We start from the raw sequence: 17,214 nt of genomic DNA, 5'->3' as shown, positions 1-17,214 counted from the left end.
TAATTCGATGTTTATTCAACGATTATTTCCGAACAGTGAACAAGTATGATAAACAAGTCGCAAGTCCCCAGACACCACGTCCCAAGTTAATTTTGTCAAGTCCGAGTTGAGTTGCAAAATTTTGACTTGGACAACTTAAGTCCCCAACTCTGTATTCAGGTGGCTTGGTTATTTTGCAATATTACCGTTACAAGGTGGATAAAAGTGCCAAGTATGGCACGATTCCTCTTTGAGGGTTAACGATTAATTTCAGCCAAGGAGTTTACACAAAACACGAAGATGGTCGACAAACATGATGAAATGTGAATTTTCTCAAGATTCTACGAGTTGAAAGAAGTCCAAATTGGTATCAAAATGTGTTATTGAAGCCACTGAATCAGATTGGTTATACTGCAACACCCCAAGTACATAAAATATTACCTATAGCTATTATTGTACACAACATAATAAAAAAATGGCTATTTATGCACAATATTCGAATTAAAAGGTACTTAGGCCCCATGAAAAAAGTATTATCTTATCACCCTATCCAGGCTGGAGAAGTGATGAGGGAGGACGGTTTTTTTTTTGGTTTTTTTTTTGCACACAAGGGATCGAACAGTCATTGTGGTAACTGTGCATGCGCATAAAGTAAAAACTATCGATCCGATGACATCCGGAGCGCGAAAGGAATCGTTCATTGTTATTCGGAAGGAATCGTCCACTTTGAGCAAAAAAAGACCGAAAAGACGATCGGAAAAAAATAAATAATAATAATCCGAATTCTACCAAAAGTGATGCGAGGGTGATAAGGTAATACTTTTTTTTATGGGGCCTTATATATACCTACACCACCTAAGGTGGACAGAGGTCATGTTTTCACCCATTTGTTTGTCTGCCTGTCTGCAGGATATCTCAAAGTTGTGGATGGATTTGGACGATTCTTGGTAGACAGGTTGGGTGTGTGACAAGGATGAATCAATTCGATTTTTGTTCAGGTCCAGATCCAGCCTATCAGTGGTTCAAAACAAACTGTTCAACCTGGCAGAGGTATGCGCTCCACCGAGCACTGTTCCAGTTCCTGCTGGCAACCACACAACATGGAGCTAGAATGGACTCACTGCATCATTTGCCAGCAAGTCATCTTGTGAGCTACTGAAAAGCCTGCTTCAAGGGAAACCCTTCAGAGGCATGGACGTGCTTGACATTTCCGATAGTGGCACGTGTAACTCGCGGCGGCCATATTGGAATATGTAATCGCTACTGTGACGTCAGATTGAGATAGTTTTTCGCAGCAGATACCTTAACCCGACCTTAATCTTAACCCGACCTCTGGTCCTGAGGCCGCCAGCCACAGATAACTCTTCGGTCAGACGGGTTGCTAGGCAGCACGGGTCTCGGGGCAAACAACCTTGCAGGACCCTCCCACCCTCCACCATTTCTCTCTTGTAACTTTTAAAAACAACTTTCTTTAATGAACATTTCAAATTAGAACAGCAACAAGTTCATAAACCAAGAAAATTCACAGCAGCAGCAGCCTTTTTAGACCATAGTACAACTGTCGAAAAGTAAATAAATAAAGTCTGTCCATGCAGCAGAGGCCGCTTTGATTGCTAATTTTGCTTTTCGAGCCTGGGTTTGAATCTTGGCCCAGCTATAACCCGTCATCCCAAGGTTTTACAGACTGGGCGATTCATCAATGCATGTGCCCTCCCTCCAATGAACGTCAAAGTGAGCATCCCATCACGACATTAGTTGGTGTACATTATAGATCTCATGTCCTTCATGAAGAGCTGGCAAGCCATTGCCGACACCCAGGCACGTTACAAATTCCTGCTTTAACCTTACTCAAATATCATGCTTGACCAGCCGGTTCATGAAAGACTTGACAAACATGCACTTTTTTGTGGGATTGGCCCAGGGGAACTTTAAACAAATACAGTGCCCTTTCACTGGCCATGACTGGCCATCATGTAATGATGAATGGAGGACGAGCCGAAGAGAGGTTTCGCTGTACAGTTTTTCACTGTTTCGCTGTAGTAAAAAAATTAAAATTAAAATTAAAAAAATTATGGGAGAAGCTCAGGCCCTTCAACAGATCCCGGGGCAGCGATGACCCTCCCTCTCATTGCCCTGATACCACCTACCATCAGTCCCAAACAATCAAAAGCAATCAGTCACACTGGCTTCTATACATTCAGTAGTGATAATAGCCGCTAAGCCTACCGAATATGTAGTTGTAGGCCACCGATGTAGCAAGGTTGATTTGCCTCGCTTAATAAATAATGCGAATCAAGTTAACGGCTGAGTACGGATAATCATAGAAATCATGAATAATCACTACTTGCTCGCTTGTGGAAGCTTAGACCGCATTTTTTTTGCCCCAGTTAGAGTTTGTGCAGTTAATCGCAAAACATTCACCGAGTGCTGCTAAATGACTTCCTGGAAGGCGCAGGCATCATAAATATTCCAAGATGGCCACCAGAAATTGTGCTAAACACCAGAACGTCCATTCTATTGTATAAAAACCACCTTTAGAGGCCATTTTTCCCCGCAAGCGGGGGTTGGCCTTTTTCGGGGACCCTGGTAGTTGTTGTTTTTCGGTCCCCTTTTTGAAGCAATGTTTTACGGCCGGATGCCCTTCCTGACGCCAACCCTTTTTGCCGCCTTTAACGACAAGCAGGGAATTACCAGTGAACTGGTACTCAATTAGCCGACCTCGGAAGGATGACAGGCTGAGTCAACCCCCCTGGCGTTAATTCAGCGATCGACCGGGTTTCGAACCCAGGATCCTAGGATCCTAAGCTGACACCCTAGCCGCTAGCCCAACACCAAAACACTAATCTCAATGTTGTTGTATGGTGCCAATTTGAAAGGAGACATATATGAGACACAACCATGCAATACTATCACTCAACTTCTGCAATACTATCTACTAATACATAATGCTAATCTACTAATACATATCATATCTACATATCTACAATACAATACATATCTACTAATACATAATACATAATGCATAATGCATAATACATAATGCTACTAATACATAATAGATAATGCAATACTAATACAACAACTGCAATACTATCACTCAACAACATGATGGCTTTGTATACTGTATACAAAGTGTAGTTGTATATTCTATTTGTGTATTCTATTGTATACTGTATATATTTCTATGGGTGGCTGTGCCGCATTTCTTCTGGATTAACAAGCGATTTATCAATCAATACAAAAACCATGATAAATCGTCAATTTAACGGAAAAACAAAACCTACCAATCTGAGATGAACATGTGACCGGCGTTTTCATTTTCACAAACACCTCCACTGTCACCATTAGTCCTTGAGCCAACCGGCCATTTTTTGAAGTGAATGCTCCGGCGGGGGGAGTAATTCTCATTATGATTTTCCATTAGACCAATGTCTCAAGTGTCAGAAAAGGTGTGATGGACATCTGAGAACGGTAGCTTAGTGCCCGGATGGACGCCATCTTTGAAACCACCCAGCTCGAAAATGCCCATTTGGTGGGGTACATTGTTGCACGTGTATCTGGACTTCTATACTAGCTATCGATGTGCGGTTGACGACTAAATATACGTCCGATGTGTACCGTCTAAATAAAAAATAATATGAAGCATTTTGTTTTAGATTAATTATTATAAAAATCAATTATCGAAAAAAAATCATATATTTTTCAATATTTTATTATTAGACTTGTACTTTTTTTAGTGAAACAACACTGGTATGATTTTCCAAATTATGCATTGTGCTACACCGTTTATCTGTCTATAAAAATAACTCAAAAACTAAAACATATCATCCACCACGAGTGTACACAAAAAATATATGAAAAGGCATGCACTTTCCACAAACCGAAACTATGTCAGTTGGAATTTCCCGCCGATAATCAACCCACAGAACCCAGTGCCGAAAGTGACGTCAGTCTATTCTATATCTATATTCTATATTCTATATCTCAGTCTGAGATTTGTTGCGGTGACCTGATTAATTTCTGAGGGGGGGGGGGGGGGGTGGGTGGCTTAAGAACTAAAAGTGAACATGTTAGATGGCGCCACATACAACTCTATTATAGAGTTGTATTGTGGCGCCATCTAACATGTTCACTGACTTGGATGAGTACGTCTATGTAAGCTGGCGAGCTTTTCGGATATCGGAGTAATCTAACGTCAGTCTTTTTGTTCTTTCAGCTGAGATGGCCGGTGTCGAGGCGAAACGGGCGAAGATTGAACCTGAGTCCGGAACGTGCATCCTGTGCAGCAAGAAGTCGCCACTCTCTGAACTAAGCAAGGCAGCGGGCAACAGTTCTTGGAAGACATTGTGTGACGCAGCCGCAGTTAGAAACTTTTATCCAATTCTAAAGCTAGTCCAAGAAGGCGCAGTTGAACTTCCTAATATTCCAATATTATACCATAGGGCTTGTAGATCAGACTTCACTCACAAAAACCACCTAGCTACTTTGACCAATGCAGCTAGAAGTTCTTCAGTTGATACTGGCGATGCGGTGCGACGGCGATCATCACGGGAAGAGACAGGATCAACTTCAACGGTCTACGATGATAAATGCATTTTTTGCCAGCGTGCTTCAAAATTCATAAAAGGCAGTCGTACCCGTGAAACAGTTGTCTTGGCTGTTGAACTTCGAGCAGATAAGACAATAAGAGATGCTGCGACAGCTCGCAATGATGAGAGAGTTTTGGCATTGACTACACGAGATATGGTTGCAGCTGAGGCTCACTACCACTTCTCCTGCTATAGAAACTACACACGGCCCCAAAAACCTCAAGTAGAAACTGACATTGAAGATAATATCGAGAAAAAAGAAATGATACGATGTATATTCAATTTCATTCGCACCGACTTGTTCTTGAACCCGAGGATTGTTCCAATAGTTGATGTTGCAACAGATATCCTGTCTTCAGATACATTTTCAGTTGATGTTCGTAACTCCATGAAGAAGAATCTGCAGCGCACATTACAAAGAGAGTTTGGAGAATCGCTCATCTTCTTCAATGTGAAACACCGTGTATACTTGATGCCCGATAATCTGACAAAGCGAGAGATTGCTGCAGAGTGCGTAAACCTGAAAGCAGAAGTGAAAGCATTTGAACGAACGGACGGTGAAAGTAACATTGTGCGTGCAGCTACTTCACTGCGACACCAGATCAAAGATGCTCATTACAATGAACGTTGGCCGCCTCAGCCAGCAGAACTCACTTCAGATTACGTGAAGATACCAGATTCTCTTCGTGTATTTCTGCATACTTTGATTTGCGGGAGTGGGGGTAGCTCTGCGCGTGCCGACACACTGGTATGGTCGATGGCTCAAGATATCATCAATGCTGTACACCGGGGTACCATCAGAACATCGAAGCATGTCCTACTTCCGTGGGTCATGAAAACGCTCACCGGTAATACAGAGGTCATCAGAATATTGAATCGACTCGGGCACGGATGTTCGTACACAGTTCTGGAAGAAATCGAGACAGCGCTATGCATAGACAAATTAGCAAGTGTGGAGAAAGATACAGTACCACTTCCGTCACATGTGCACCCTTCGGTCCCGACTGTATTAGCATTCGATAACATCGACAGACTAGAAGGAATCGCTGAGTGGTGGCGGAACATCGCATCGCGTCAACGGTATCATCGTCCAACCGAAGTCGCAGTCGTGTTTGCCGCCCCAACCTCCATCGGCAGTATCCAAAGCAGATAAGAAGCGATCTATCCCGTCATCCAGCGATTTAGTTCCAATATACAGCGGTGGGAAACGAGAGGGCCCACCTGCAATCAAGCCTGCAGATCTTTCTGACACTCTTGCAGGCGCAACATCCCTTGCGCAGCGCCGAAATCACGTATGGATTATGACTCGCATGCTGGAACCATGCGACCAGACAATCAGTTCGTGGACTGGTTTCAACATCATGACTAGAGATCGTGTTCAGGTGACGGAAGATGAAACTGGTTGTGTTTCTGGCGGAGTCGTGGAAACATGAAACAAATCGCGAAAAGCTAGGCAACAGAACACTGTATGTCACCTGTGGTGAAAAATGTCTGGTACTGACCCGCGATAGGTGGAAGTTGGTGCAAGCACTCGAATGTAGCCACGAGGAAGCAGACACGCGTATGTTTCTCCACGTAAAGCACGCCGCTACCCACTACAAGACGATCATCTTAGTGGCAGATGACACCGACGTTCTGATCATCAGTCTTCATCTCAGCAGAACCATCGATAGTCAGCTCTTCATCAGACGAGGAACAAAGGTTCGAGTCAGAATGATCGACGTTGGAAAGTTGGCTGCGGTATTGGGGTCTGGAGTTTGCAGTGCATTGCCAGGGCTTCATGCATGGAGCGGGTGTGACACTGTGAGTGCTCTGGCTAGCCAAGGAAAGATAAAGGCTTTGAAGCTTGTGCAAGCGAATGAGCTGTATCTTCAAGCATTCACAGATCTGGGATCTTCGTGGAATGTACCAACAGACGTCTTCAATAGCATTCAGGCCTTCACGTGTCAGCTGTACGCCAAGAACACGAAGATCGTCGGTGTTAATTCGCTCCGTTATCACATGTTCTGTGCAAAGAAGGGCCAGATCGAATCTGGACAATTGCCGCCTTGTGAAGACTCCTTGATGCAGCATACGCTTAGGGCCAACTATCAGGCGGCTATCTGGCGACGCAGCCTTGAAAACCTACCAGACGTCCCAACACCATCAGCAGGACATGGTTGGGAACTCGATGGCGGTTCGCTCACAATCCGATGGATGGCGGGTCTACCAGCTCCAGATGTCGTCTTGAATCTCATCTCATGCACATGCAGAAGGACGTGTCGACCGTCAGATTGCTCCTGCATACTGAATGGGTTGAAGTGCACTGTTGTGTGTAAGCTGCAGGGATGCTCCAACATGGTGCAGGATGATGCTATCGTGGCTCAGGATGCCAATGACTCTGATGGCGACTCTGATGATTAACTTTGTGTGCACTGTATATTGTATAGCATATGTTGTTCTCTATTATAATGCAGGCCAAATTGCCTGAAAATCTTTATAGACAGATAAACGGTTTAGCAAAATGTATAATTTGGAAGATCATACTGGTGTTATTTGACTAAAACATGACATGTTCAATGATACCTCCGCTTGCTTATTAGGAATATACATCGTATGGTGTTAAAATCAGCTCCATACGTCTTTCCAAACTCTAGTAATGAATAATTAATATAATTGGCGGCCATTTTGAAATCCAAGATGGCCACCAAAGTGCAGATTTCCTATGTAACAATTTCCGCCTGCTTATTAGATATCGTATGGTGTTAAAATCCTCTCCGTACGACATTCCTAACTTGCGTTATCGTCAGAATAGATAATGCCAGCGGCGGCCTAAGTCATTTTATGCCTCTTTACATTTATTTGTTGTAAACTCGTGGTGGATGATATGTTTTAGTTTTTGAGTTATTTTTATAGACAGATAAACGGTGTAGCACAATGCATAATTTGGAAAATCATACCAGTGTTGTTTCACTAAAAAAAAGTACAAGTCTAATAATAAAATATTGAAAAATATATGATTTTTTTTCGATAATTGATTTTTATAATAATTAATCTAAAACAAAATGCTTCATATTATTTTTTATTTAGACGGTACACATCGGACGTATATTTAGTCGTCAACCGCACATCGATAGCTAGTATAGAAGTCCAGATACACGTGCAACAATGTACCCCACCAAATGGGCATTTTCGAGCTGGGTGGTTTCAAAGATGGCGTCCATCCGGGCACTAAGCTACCGTTCTCAGATGTCCATCACACCTTTTCTGACACTTGAGACATTGGTCTAATGGAAAATCATAATGAGAATTACTCCCCCCGCCGGAGCATTACTTTTGGTCTGGCTCAAGGACTACATGTTGATCTGAATCGCTCGCATAAATAAGGCTCAAAACAACATGGCTACATAATTCTGACGAAAGCGTTTTTCCATCACTAATTTTGTCTACAAAAGTTCCTTCAAAATCCCACCGAACAGTTTCAACATACTGAGAACCTTCAGAATTGCTAATGACAATTATTGTATCAGTATCGGAATGAGAGCTCAACATGCACGGTTTCTCTTTGTAAACCACCATTTGGATCAAGGTGTGCATTGTAAGTGCGACATCACTGGCAAAAATGACACTTTAGGGCTTTTTTGAGCACTTTGTGATTGGCAAAATAATTTCAAAAATGTTTCCCTTCAAATTATATATGGTGATTGATAATTTTCAGTGGTTTTCAGAAAAAAACAAAGAAAACATTGCATTTGGGTACCCCTTTAAGTGCCTGGAGAAGCTGCATTTTCTAAAGAAAAAGACAAAGGTCTTCCTACAGGATGTCACTGATGTGCGACAGATTCCTGTTTCAGCTGAGAGTCATCATAATGGGGTGCCCGGACACTCAGTCATTTCAAGTTGATGCAAAAGTTTCGTTTTGAGTACCAATTTGAAGGTAAGGGCCGATAGAACAATTTTGGTTCGAGTGTCAAGCACTCGTACATTTTTTTTGTAGGGGGGATTTGGAGGATTTTTTTTTTTTTCGTCACGAATCTTCCCCATACCCACCTGCGTTGTCATCCGAAGGGTCCCTCAACTCTTGTACCAAGTCAGATTTGTTGGTATACATCGTGGAAGCCAGTACAAGTAGCGCCATTTCTGTCGACGAGGAGCTAGTTGCGCCAGATGTTTACGACTTCATTGTTATTGACGGTGGAGTACCGACTCACTTCCTGGTACAACAGTCCAAGGAAACACCTCAGATTCATATTTCGACAAGGTATTCTGCCCAAAAGTTCACCACAACTTGAAAAGATCGGCAAGAGTAGACATTGTTTGGGACCAGTATCGTGCACTGACAATCAAAGGAGGCACAAGGGAAAAACGAGGAACAGGCACCAGACAACGCGTATCTGGTAGCCAAAATCCCAGGAAATTGGCAGAAGTTTCTGGCGAATGTTGACAAGAAGGAACTGTTCTCATTCCTGTCAAAAAAGATAACAGGACAGTTCCCAGATGACAAGGATGTCTACATCACTGCAGGTGATGAAGTCCACAATGTTGGAAACAGTCCACCAATGGATCAATGCAACCATGAGGAAGCTAACACACGTGTCCTAGTACATCTCCTCCATGCCCTCCAAACATCACTTGGGATGGTTCATACTGGAGATAGATGTCGCAATCCTTCTGAGTAATTTCCATCACATCAAGGCTCTGAATCCAGCCGCAGAAATCTGGATCTCCTTCAAAGTGGGAAAGACAACCAGAATTATCTCCCTGGACACGATTGCCACAAACCTGGGCATGACAACATGCAAAGCCATGGCCCTCTACCATACATTCACTGGATCAGACAGCACGTCTTCCTTCAAGTTTAAGGGCAAGCGATATTGCTGCAAGTTGATGCACCAAATGCCATCCCTCATGGAGGAATTTGCAACTATCGTCAACACTCCATTCCAAACATCACCAAGGCTGAAAGAAGTGGCAACGAACTTTGTCTGTAGGCTGTATGCCAATGAGTCAAACGAGGACAATGACGTTGACCTCTTCCGAATGAGGGTGTTCTCACAGAAGACTAGGGTCGTGGAGAGAATTCCCCCAACGAGTGATGCTTTGGATCAACATCTCAAAAGGAGTGTCTTCCAAGTGAGCATCTGGACAACAGCCCAAAGGTCCATGATGCCTGTCAACAACCCCACTAATCATGGGTGGAAGGAAGAGGACGGCAAGCTGCTTCCCATTTGGACCTCGCTGCCCCTCACCAAGGATGTATTCCACCTGGATGTGAAGCGCACTTGCACAAGTACCTGCGCTCTGTGCAAGTGCATGAGGGCAAAGTTTAAGTGCACACGTCTGTGCATTTGCAAATGCGAGAAGTAGCTGGACCAGAACAATTTCAAATACCGACATGTATATATGGTCGATTTGTTAGCCACTTTCTCATTAAAACTATTGTTCAAGGAGTTATTCAAGCAATTATTGTCTAAGCAGTTACTCACCACCATATTGTAGCACAGTTAAAAGTTAAATAAAAATGTCACTATATCATTGGGTCCGAGTATAATTGTCCAGTTAATTTTTTTAAAACATGTTTCAGCTTACCAGGCTTATGACCCTTGGTCTTTTTTTGTGGGTATGTGCCGATACCGGCAAAATTATTGCTTCTATGGGCAATATGCTTGAAATAAAAGTTGCTACTCCTGATCCTGAATCCATATATCTCATATGTTCAGATCGGATCATCCAATCAAAAGTTAACAGTTTCCATATTTCGCATAGGCCGGTGGGGGGAGGGCGGGGAGGGAGAGGGGGAGAGGGGGGACCCCCACGTCCCCGGAAAACACCATTTTTGATCTGAGTGCTTGACACTCGAACCAAAATTGTTCTATAGGCCCTTACCTTCAAATTGATACTGAAAACAAAACTTTTGCATCAATTTGAAATGAAAAGAAAAAATAACCCATGCACGACCCCCCACTATCACCGATTTGTTTGGACTTGTCTCCATGTATTCCCATACAACTTAAATAGTCTGCACGAACACAAATCTGCCATCCTGAACATCCATTATTCGTGTTTTGTAATGAGCCAGTATCTTTCATACCAATACCTATATTGTTTTGCAAGCAGCTACATGAGATACTGGGAATATTCTTCAAAATGCTCTCTGCATTCTTTGGTGACCGTTTCAATGTACGTGTCAAATAAAGATTCGCTGCTCGATGTTAAATTCCTCCATTATTTTTATCTCGCGTGGATCCGCTCACTATGTTCGCCTCATCACACATCACTACAGAGGCACGGGCTTATTCTAACTGAGGATAATGACCTGACTGAACGTGAGTTGCTGTGATCAAGCGTTGTACTTGTCGAATTATGACACCATAATTAAGGCACCGATGACATCACCATCGACATATCTTATTCCCCATGGTGAGTACTTGACAATGAGCCATGTTTCAATTTTTTCCATTGAGCAGTTTGGGAGATAGAGGAGTAACGTTTTTCCAAGATGGTGCCCATACCACATGACGTCATAATTATGAATAAAAAAAATTCTACAGGCAGAGGCGCTTCTATGGTAAACTTTCATGTCAATCGGGCCAACGGTTGCCGACAAAATGAATTTTTAAATATGCACACGTATGGCACACGGCACACGTACGCAACTGAATGCTTAGCTTCGCAAGCGCAGGGTAACAAGGCCTTCATCAACAGCTTGATGAAGTACTGCTCTACCCTTTGTGCTTGCTCCCTTGCCTCATCTTGCACAGTTTGACACTGGAAAACAAAGGCCTTCAAGATTATTGGAATTTCCCATGACGAGGCGGAGTCTATGGGCCCATAACCTCTCCATCGCAGACAGGTCGGTGAGTCTATGCCTTCTACCATCTCCTTTCCAGTCTTGCAACCTCTGCTCCTCTCTGCTTTGTCCCCTCCCCAGTTTCTACAGAGCTCACACAGTCACCCATCAACCTCCTTCTGGTGAAACTACATAAATCCAGGATCACTGCCAACCTCCACTCATTTACTCCTCTTTTTAGTCTCCAACTGTGCAACCAACTTCAGCATCTTCTTCAATCTCATGCTTCCCTCCAGGTTTTCAAGAAGCTGTTCACCACCATCTCAGATCATCCCCAATCCAAAACCATGATCTTTTCTACCCTCATTAAGCCCACCCCACCACAACCTTCCAAATTTCCAGTTTTCCCTCCTGAATCCATCTTGTCCACCCAATGCATCCTCTCCTGCACCCAGCACCCTCCCCCCCATTCCAGGCCACAGTTCTCACAAAACAAGATGGAAAGTATTGATGGTGAAGTTAAAATTGGTGCCAAATCCAAGGACGATATTTTGTACTTGGTACAAAGTGCCAGCCAGCTGTGTTAATGTGATAATGAATAGATGATGCTTTCATCAAATGTGCTATCAATCCATTTAATCACAATAAATGTGGGAGCATTCACCACTAATGGAATTATTATCGTACAGTCCAAGTGCTGCAGCAAATGGGCTGGGCAGGCCATGTGCCACCTGCCAATTTAATGTTCAGCAAGGTAAACAAACATGGGCAGGGGGCTATTGCATAACAATGATATAATTTGACTAATGCTGGCGAAAGAGAAAGGCTCTGGAAGAAAGGCTGGAAGAAAAGCAAACAAACTTAATATTTAATTGAGCATGTTTTCGTCAGCAATGTCAATGTACAAAAGAGCGCGCACAGCTGTAAGGACGAAGGACGGGAACAGTGGTGAGTTTGAGGTGAAGGTGGGAGTGCATCAGGGGTCGGTACCAAGTCCACTATTATTTGTAGCTGTGATGGAGGTGCTGGCTCAGAACGTAAAGGAGGGTTTACCGTGGGAGTTGTTGTATGCAGATGATCTGGTGTTGATTGCAGAAAGTATGGATGGACTGAAGGAGAAGATGAACAAGTGGCAGGAATGTATGGAGACAAAAGGTCTGAAGGTGAATATCGGAAAAAGAAGGAGATGGCAAGTGGTAAAGCATGCGGCGAGGTGGAAAGAAATGGGAAGTGGCCGTGTGCTGTGTGCAGGAAGGGTGTCGGAGTGAATTCCATTCAATGTACAATGTGCGCTGAGTGGGTTCATCAAAAATGTAGTGGTTTGAAAGAGTCATTAACCAGTGTGGCAGCTACATTCAAGTGCAAGGTGTGCACAGAGGGAGCTGCAGATGGAGGAAATGTTGAGTTGGATCTTGGAGACAGCGTGAAGCTGGAAGGTGTGAAAACATTTCGCTACCTCGGAGACATGCTGAATGGAGAAGGTGGATCAGACTCGGCAACGGTTGCTAGAGTGAGATGTGCATGGAAGAAGTTTCGGGAACCGAGTGGCATGCTATCGAGGAGGGGAGTGTCGTTGAAGCTGAAGGGAAAGGTGTATGCTGCATGTGTGAGAAGTACTATGATTTATGGGAGTGAGACATGGGTAATGAAAGTAGAGCAGCAACGAAGGCTGGAAAGGGTGGAAAGGGTGGAAAGGGTGGAAATGCGAATGGTTCGGTGGATGTGTGGAGTATTGTTGAGAGAGAGGAAGACAAATGATGAATTGCGAAAGATGATGGGAATAGAGCCTGTGATGGATGCTGTGAAGAGCAAGAGTTTGAGATGGTTTGGTCATGTGTTGAGGAAGGATGAAAGTGACTGGTTGAGAAGAGTGATGGAAATGAATGTAGAAGGAAGTAGAGGACGGGGAAGACCGAGAAAGACTTGGCTAAAGATGGTGGAAGAAGAAATGCGGGCAAGGGGGTTAACAAGGAGAGATGCAGAAAATAGGGCAAAATGGAGAAGATAGTCATGGGGACCGCAAGGCTAACCCCCGCTCTTGCAGGGAAAATGGCCTTAAAATGCCTGTTGTTGTTGTTCGTCACCACAGCCTTTAACACAAGCAAGTGTTTACGCTGAAACAGTTTGAAACAAACGCCTCACAAGAGTACCGAGTAGAGATGGACCATAGAAATACTGGATGGTTGGCAATCATTACAGATTGGGCAAAGACTCCAACTTGGATTGGGCAAGCAACTCAAATCGACTGGATGGCCTGTGGAGCAATTTGCAGCCATAAATGATCCACAAGCAATGCGAGCAGGAAGACCAACATACCATGTCACAATAGAACCGTCCAAAAAAAAAAAAAAAGTACAAATTTCCTTTTTCCACAACATTATTTTTATTCCTTTATACATAAATGGAAAGTATCGGAATTTTCTTTTCACAAAAAAAACAATATTTAGGGGTCGCCCCATGCTGCACTCAAATAAATAGGTCCCACGTAGCATAAAACAATCATTAGCTTGAAGAACTATGACAGAGCTGCCTTTGATGGCGTGGGGGGTGGAGGGGGGGGGGGCTTTTATACTGTGATTTGCCACCAGTCAAGAAGGAACCCGATTCTGTTCTTTGTCTTTCGTCAGTATTTTTGGATCAGGTTGATGCCCTGTTCCGCCGTGTCGTTTACAAGTCATCAAAGAGGACCGATCCCAAAGTTCGTTGAAGAAAAAAAAAAAGAAGTATCGTCAGCCCACTGTCTTCTTCGACTGGTGGCAAAAATCACAGAAAAAAGCTCCCCGCTCCATCAAAGGCAGCTCTGTCATAGTTTAAGCAAATGATTGTTTTATGCTACGCAGGACATCCGATTTATGAGTGAAGCATGCATGGGGTGGACCCCTAAACATTTTTTTTTGTGGAAAAAAAAAGTGTGCTTTTCATTTACATATAAAGGAATAAAAATAACCTTGTGGAAAAAGGAAATGTTTATTTCTTTTGGACCACCCTAATGCCACAATCCCCTCAAATGAAACACGACGAATGAAACTTGAAAAACGAGACCGAGCAGCAGCAGCAGCAGCAAAGTACGAATCAATATAATACCCTGTATACTCATCAATTCCTTATATTAAAAAAAAAGAAGATATTTTGCCAAGTTTCATGTGATTTATCCTCAACCCCCAGCCCCTCCCTCCCCCAAGCACGAGTGCAAAGGTAATAGGTGATTAATGGAAAACAGGGGCATGTATTGCTAGTCAGAGAAAACGCTTTCGACGTGAAAATCTTCTCGGAAAAAAAACAAAAACAGGGATTTTGGGGAGAGTTTTTCAAGTTCAGGTCACGATCATGAGTTTGTGAAACCCTCATCCAACACAGGTTATATTCACAATCACAAAAACATATGGGGAGAGTATGCCTCCCTCCCTCAGTCTTCACCATACCAAGGCCTTATTCAACAGATATATTCTGGTTATGTGCAATTTTATCCACTATTGAATATAAAAATAAACCCAAACTACCTGGAATTTTGGAATTGGTTGCAATGATATTTTTTCTGTTTTTTTGTCACCTCAATTCATCAGTTTCTTCACGTGATTGTTGGCACAACTCCAATCACCACTCTCCAAATATAGTTTTTGCATTGATGCCGATAAATCGTGATGCAATGAAAATAATGAACTGGCAACAAAACACTTCAGATAGAAGCACAGTCTCGACTGCCAAGCAGCAGAATTGCACAAAGGCGTTATGACGTCACGTCATCACCCACACCGATGCTGTGCCAAACATGCCAATTACAATCACTTCCTTCCTACAAGTGTTGTGCACGTGGAGGTATAACATTACTATTAAAAAATATATAGAAAAAAAATAAAATAATAATAATAATAATCACTTCACAGCATCAGTAGGAAGTACTCGTTTCATAAATTCATATTCACAAAAGTTAATATACATAGGACCTATCAGGATTATCTATGCAAATCAGCTGTTTATGCAAATGTCAGAAATAATCTTAAGATATTCAGAAAGTGTTGAAATTTCTCATCTTTGGAAAAAAGTGTGGAAGCAAACAATGGAAGGGGAGGTGAGGGGCAATGTTACCAGAAAATGAACACCAATTCTTCTTTCTTTGTCTCTTTGGTCTCATAAGAGGCATCGTAGAGGGCATAGCGACAGTCACTGGGAGGTAGCATGTCGATGAACGTCAGGTAAGGGTCGTCTATAGACTCTCCAATATCACCCACCAGGATCTGTTTTTCATCTTCCACTTGAATTTCTGAGCAGTCACTATTGAGGCAAAAAAATACGGCCTTTTTGCGTTTCTTTACATCATCTTGAGTTGCTGTCTTGCGAACCTTCATTTCGTTGAAGACTTCCACCACGCAATCAGGAACGTTCACACCCGAGGCCTGCAAACAAAGTCAGTTTAATAGGATGCTGCAATTGTTCACACAATACAGTTTAGCAAATCAAACAAATGATAGGATAGCGAAGAGGACTCCTGTGCTATCATTCATCAGCCAGAGTACAACTTCACCATGTGGGTTTTGGATGCCAAAGTAATTCTTGGCTAAAATGCCAGGAGCATAGAAAAGGCCCCTTTATATAAGGGTATGTGCCATGTGGCAAAGTATAGAAAAGAAGGGACATTCCATAGATTGTAGAAAATGCCAAACAATACAAAATAAGGGGCATTCAAAAAAATCTCGTGTGCATGCTGGACTACCCTTGTGTTCTGAGAAGGAAGTAATGCTTTAGAAAAGTTAATATAAAGGGGGGCCCGACATCTGGAAAAATAAAATATTTACTTCTTCATGCAGGTGTATTAATTAAATTGGCAACCCTTTATAAACTTTTCTAGAGCATTACTTTGTTCCTCTGAAGAACACAAGGGTAGTCCAGCATGCACACGAGATTTTTTGAATGCCCCTTATTTTGTATTGTTCGACATTTTCTACAAGGTATGGAATGTCCCTTTTCTATACTTTGCCACATACCTTTACATAAAAGGGCCTTTTCTATGCCCCTGACATTTTACCCAATAATGTCCCTTCTTTTCTATAGTTTGCCACATGGGCAAATCCCATATAAAGGCGACTTTTCTATGCCCCTGGCATTTTTCACAAGATAGATTTTAAATACGAACAAAACGCATTTGTTCATCATACAAGACTTTATTCAAGACGTATAAAAGACTTCAAAAAGTAAGGGGAAAAAATATTCAACCCAGACTGGATTTGAACCCACAATCCCTAGCTTCAGGGTCTGACGCTTTTATCCATTAGGCCATTGGGCCAGCATGTTAGATTTGTGTAATTATTTTGAAGAGTTACAAAGTGTGTATATATTTATTAATGTAGATATATTTTTATATATTTAATTTTAAAGCAAAAACGATAGCACTTAGGTGGAATTTGTTTTGAAAGCCATTAACTAGACCAATTGGCCAATGTATATTCCAAGTTTCAGCTAGTTTCAATGTATAGTCCTTGAGATATGAGCTCCAACACATTTTGAGCAGATTGACAGACACCAACGTGATTGAGGGTGTTCTAAATATAACTATGCACAAACAGACGTTGCTGAAATTTCGAACATATTACCTCAATGTACAAAGCATTTTCATCTGAAATTTGCAGCCAATTTCGTCCAGTAGAAGCCAAGTAACACATTTTCAGTCCCCATGTAAAAGCTGCATACAGAGTAACAATACCTTATATAAAGGGAGGGGCACTTTGCACCTCCCTTTGATACAACTTCTGTATGCCAGAACATATACACATATAGTTTACAAATACTTGAGCCCAAAGGGAAGCGACCAGGAAAAGAAAGCCATCTGCCCTTGAATAGTAGCAGTGTAAAAAAATCACTCTTCCTTCCTAATCGATGTTG

At 42.5% G+C, this 17,214-nt stretch overlaps 1 protein-coding gene across 1 annotated transcript in view; it reads right to left on the bottom strand.

Moving 5' to 3' along the window:
- LOC137436832 (cofilin-2) overlaps positions 1-17,214 on the bottom strand; it is a 77,208-nt gene that overhangs the window by 11,757 nt on the left and 48,237 nt on the right. Inside the window, exon 2 of the mRNA XM_068130986.2 lies at positions 15,424-15,731. Within this exon, the coding sequence (XP_067987087.1) occupies positions 15,424-15,731 (308 nt within the window). The remainder of the gene's footprint in view (positions 1-15,423; positions 15,732-17,214) is intronic.

Source organism: Myxine glutinosa, chromosome 11 (genome assembly GCF_964187855.1).
Source record: "Myxine glutinosa chromosome 11, kmMyxGlut1.1, whole genome shotgun sequence".
Lineage (NCBI taxonomy): Eukaryota > Metazoa > Chordata > Myxini > Myxiniformes > Myxinidae > Myxine > Myxine glutinosa.
Note: the sequence above shows the minus strand (reverse complement) of the source record. Positions and strands in the feature narration are given on the sequence as shown.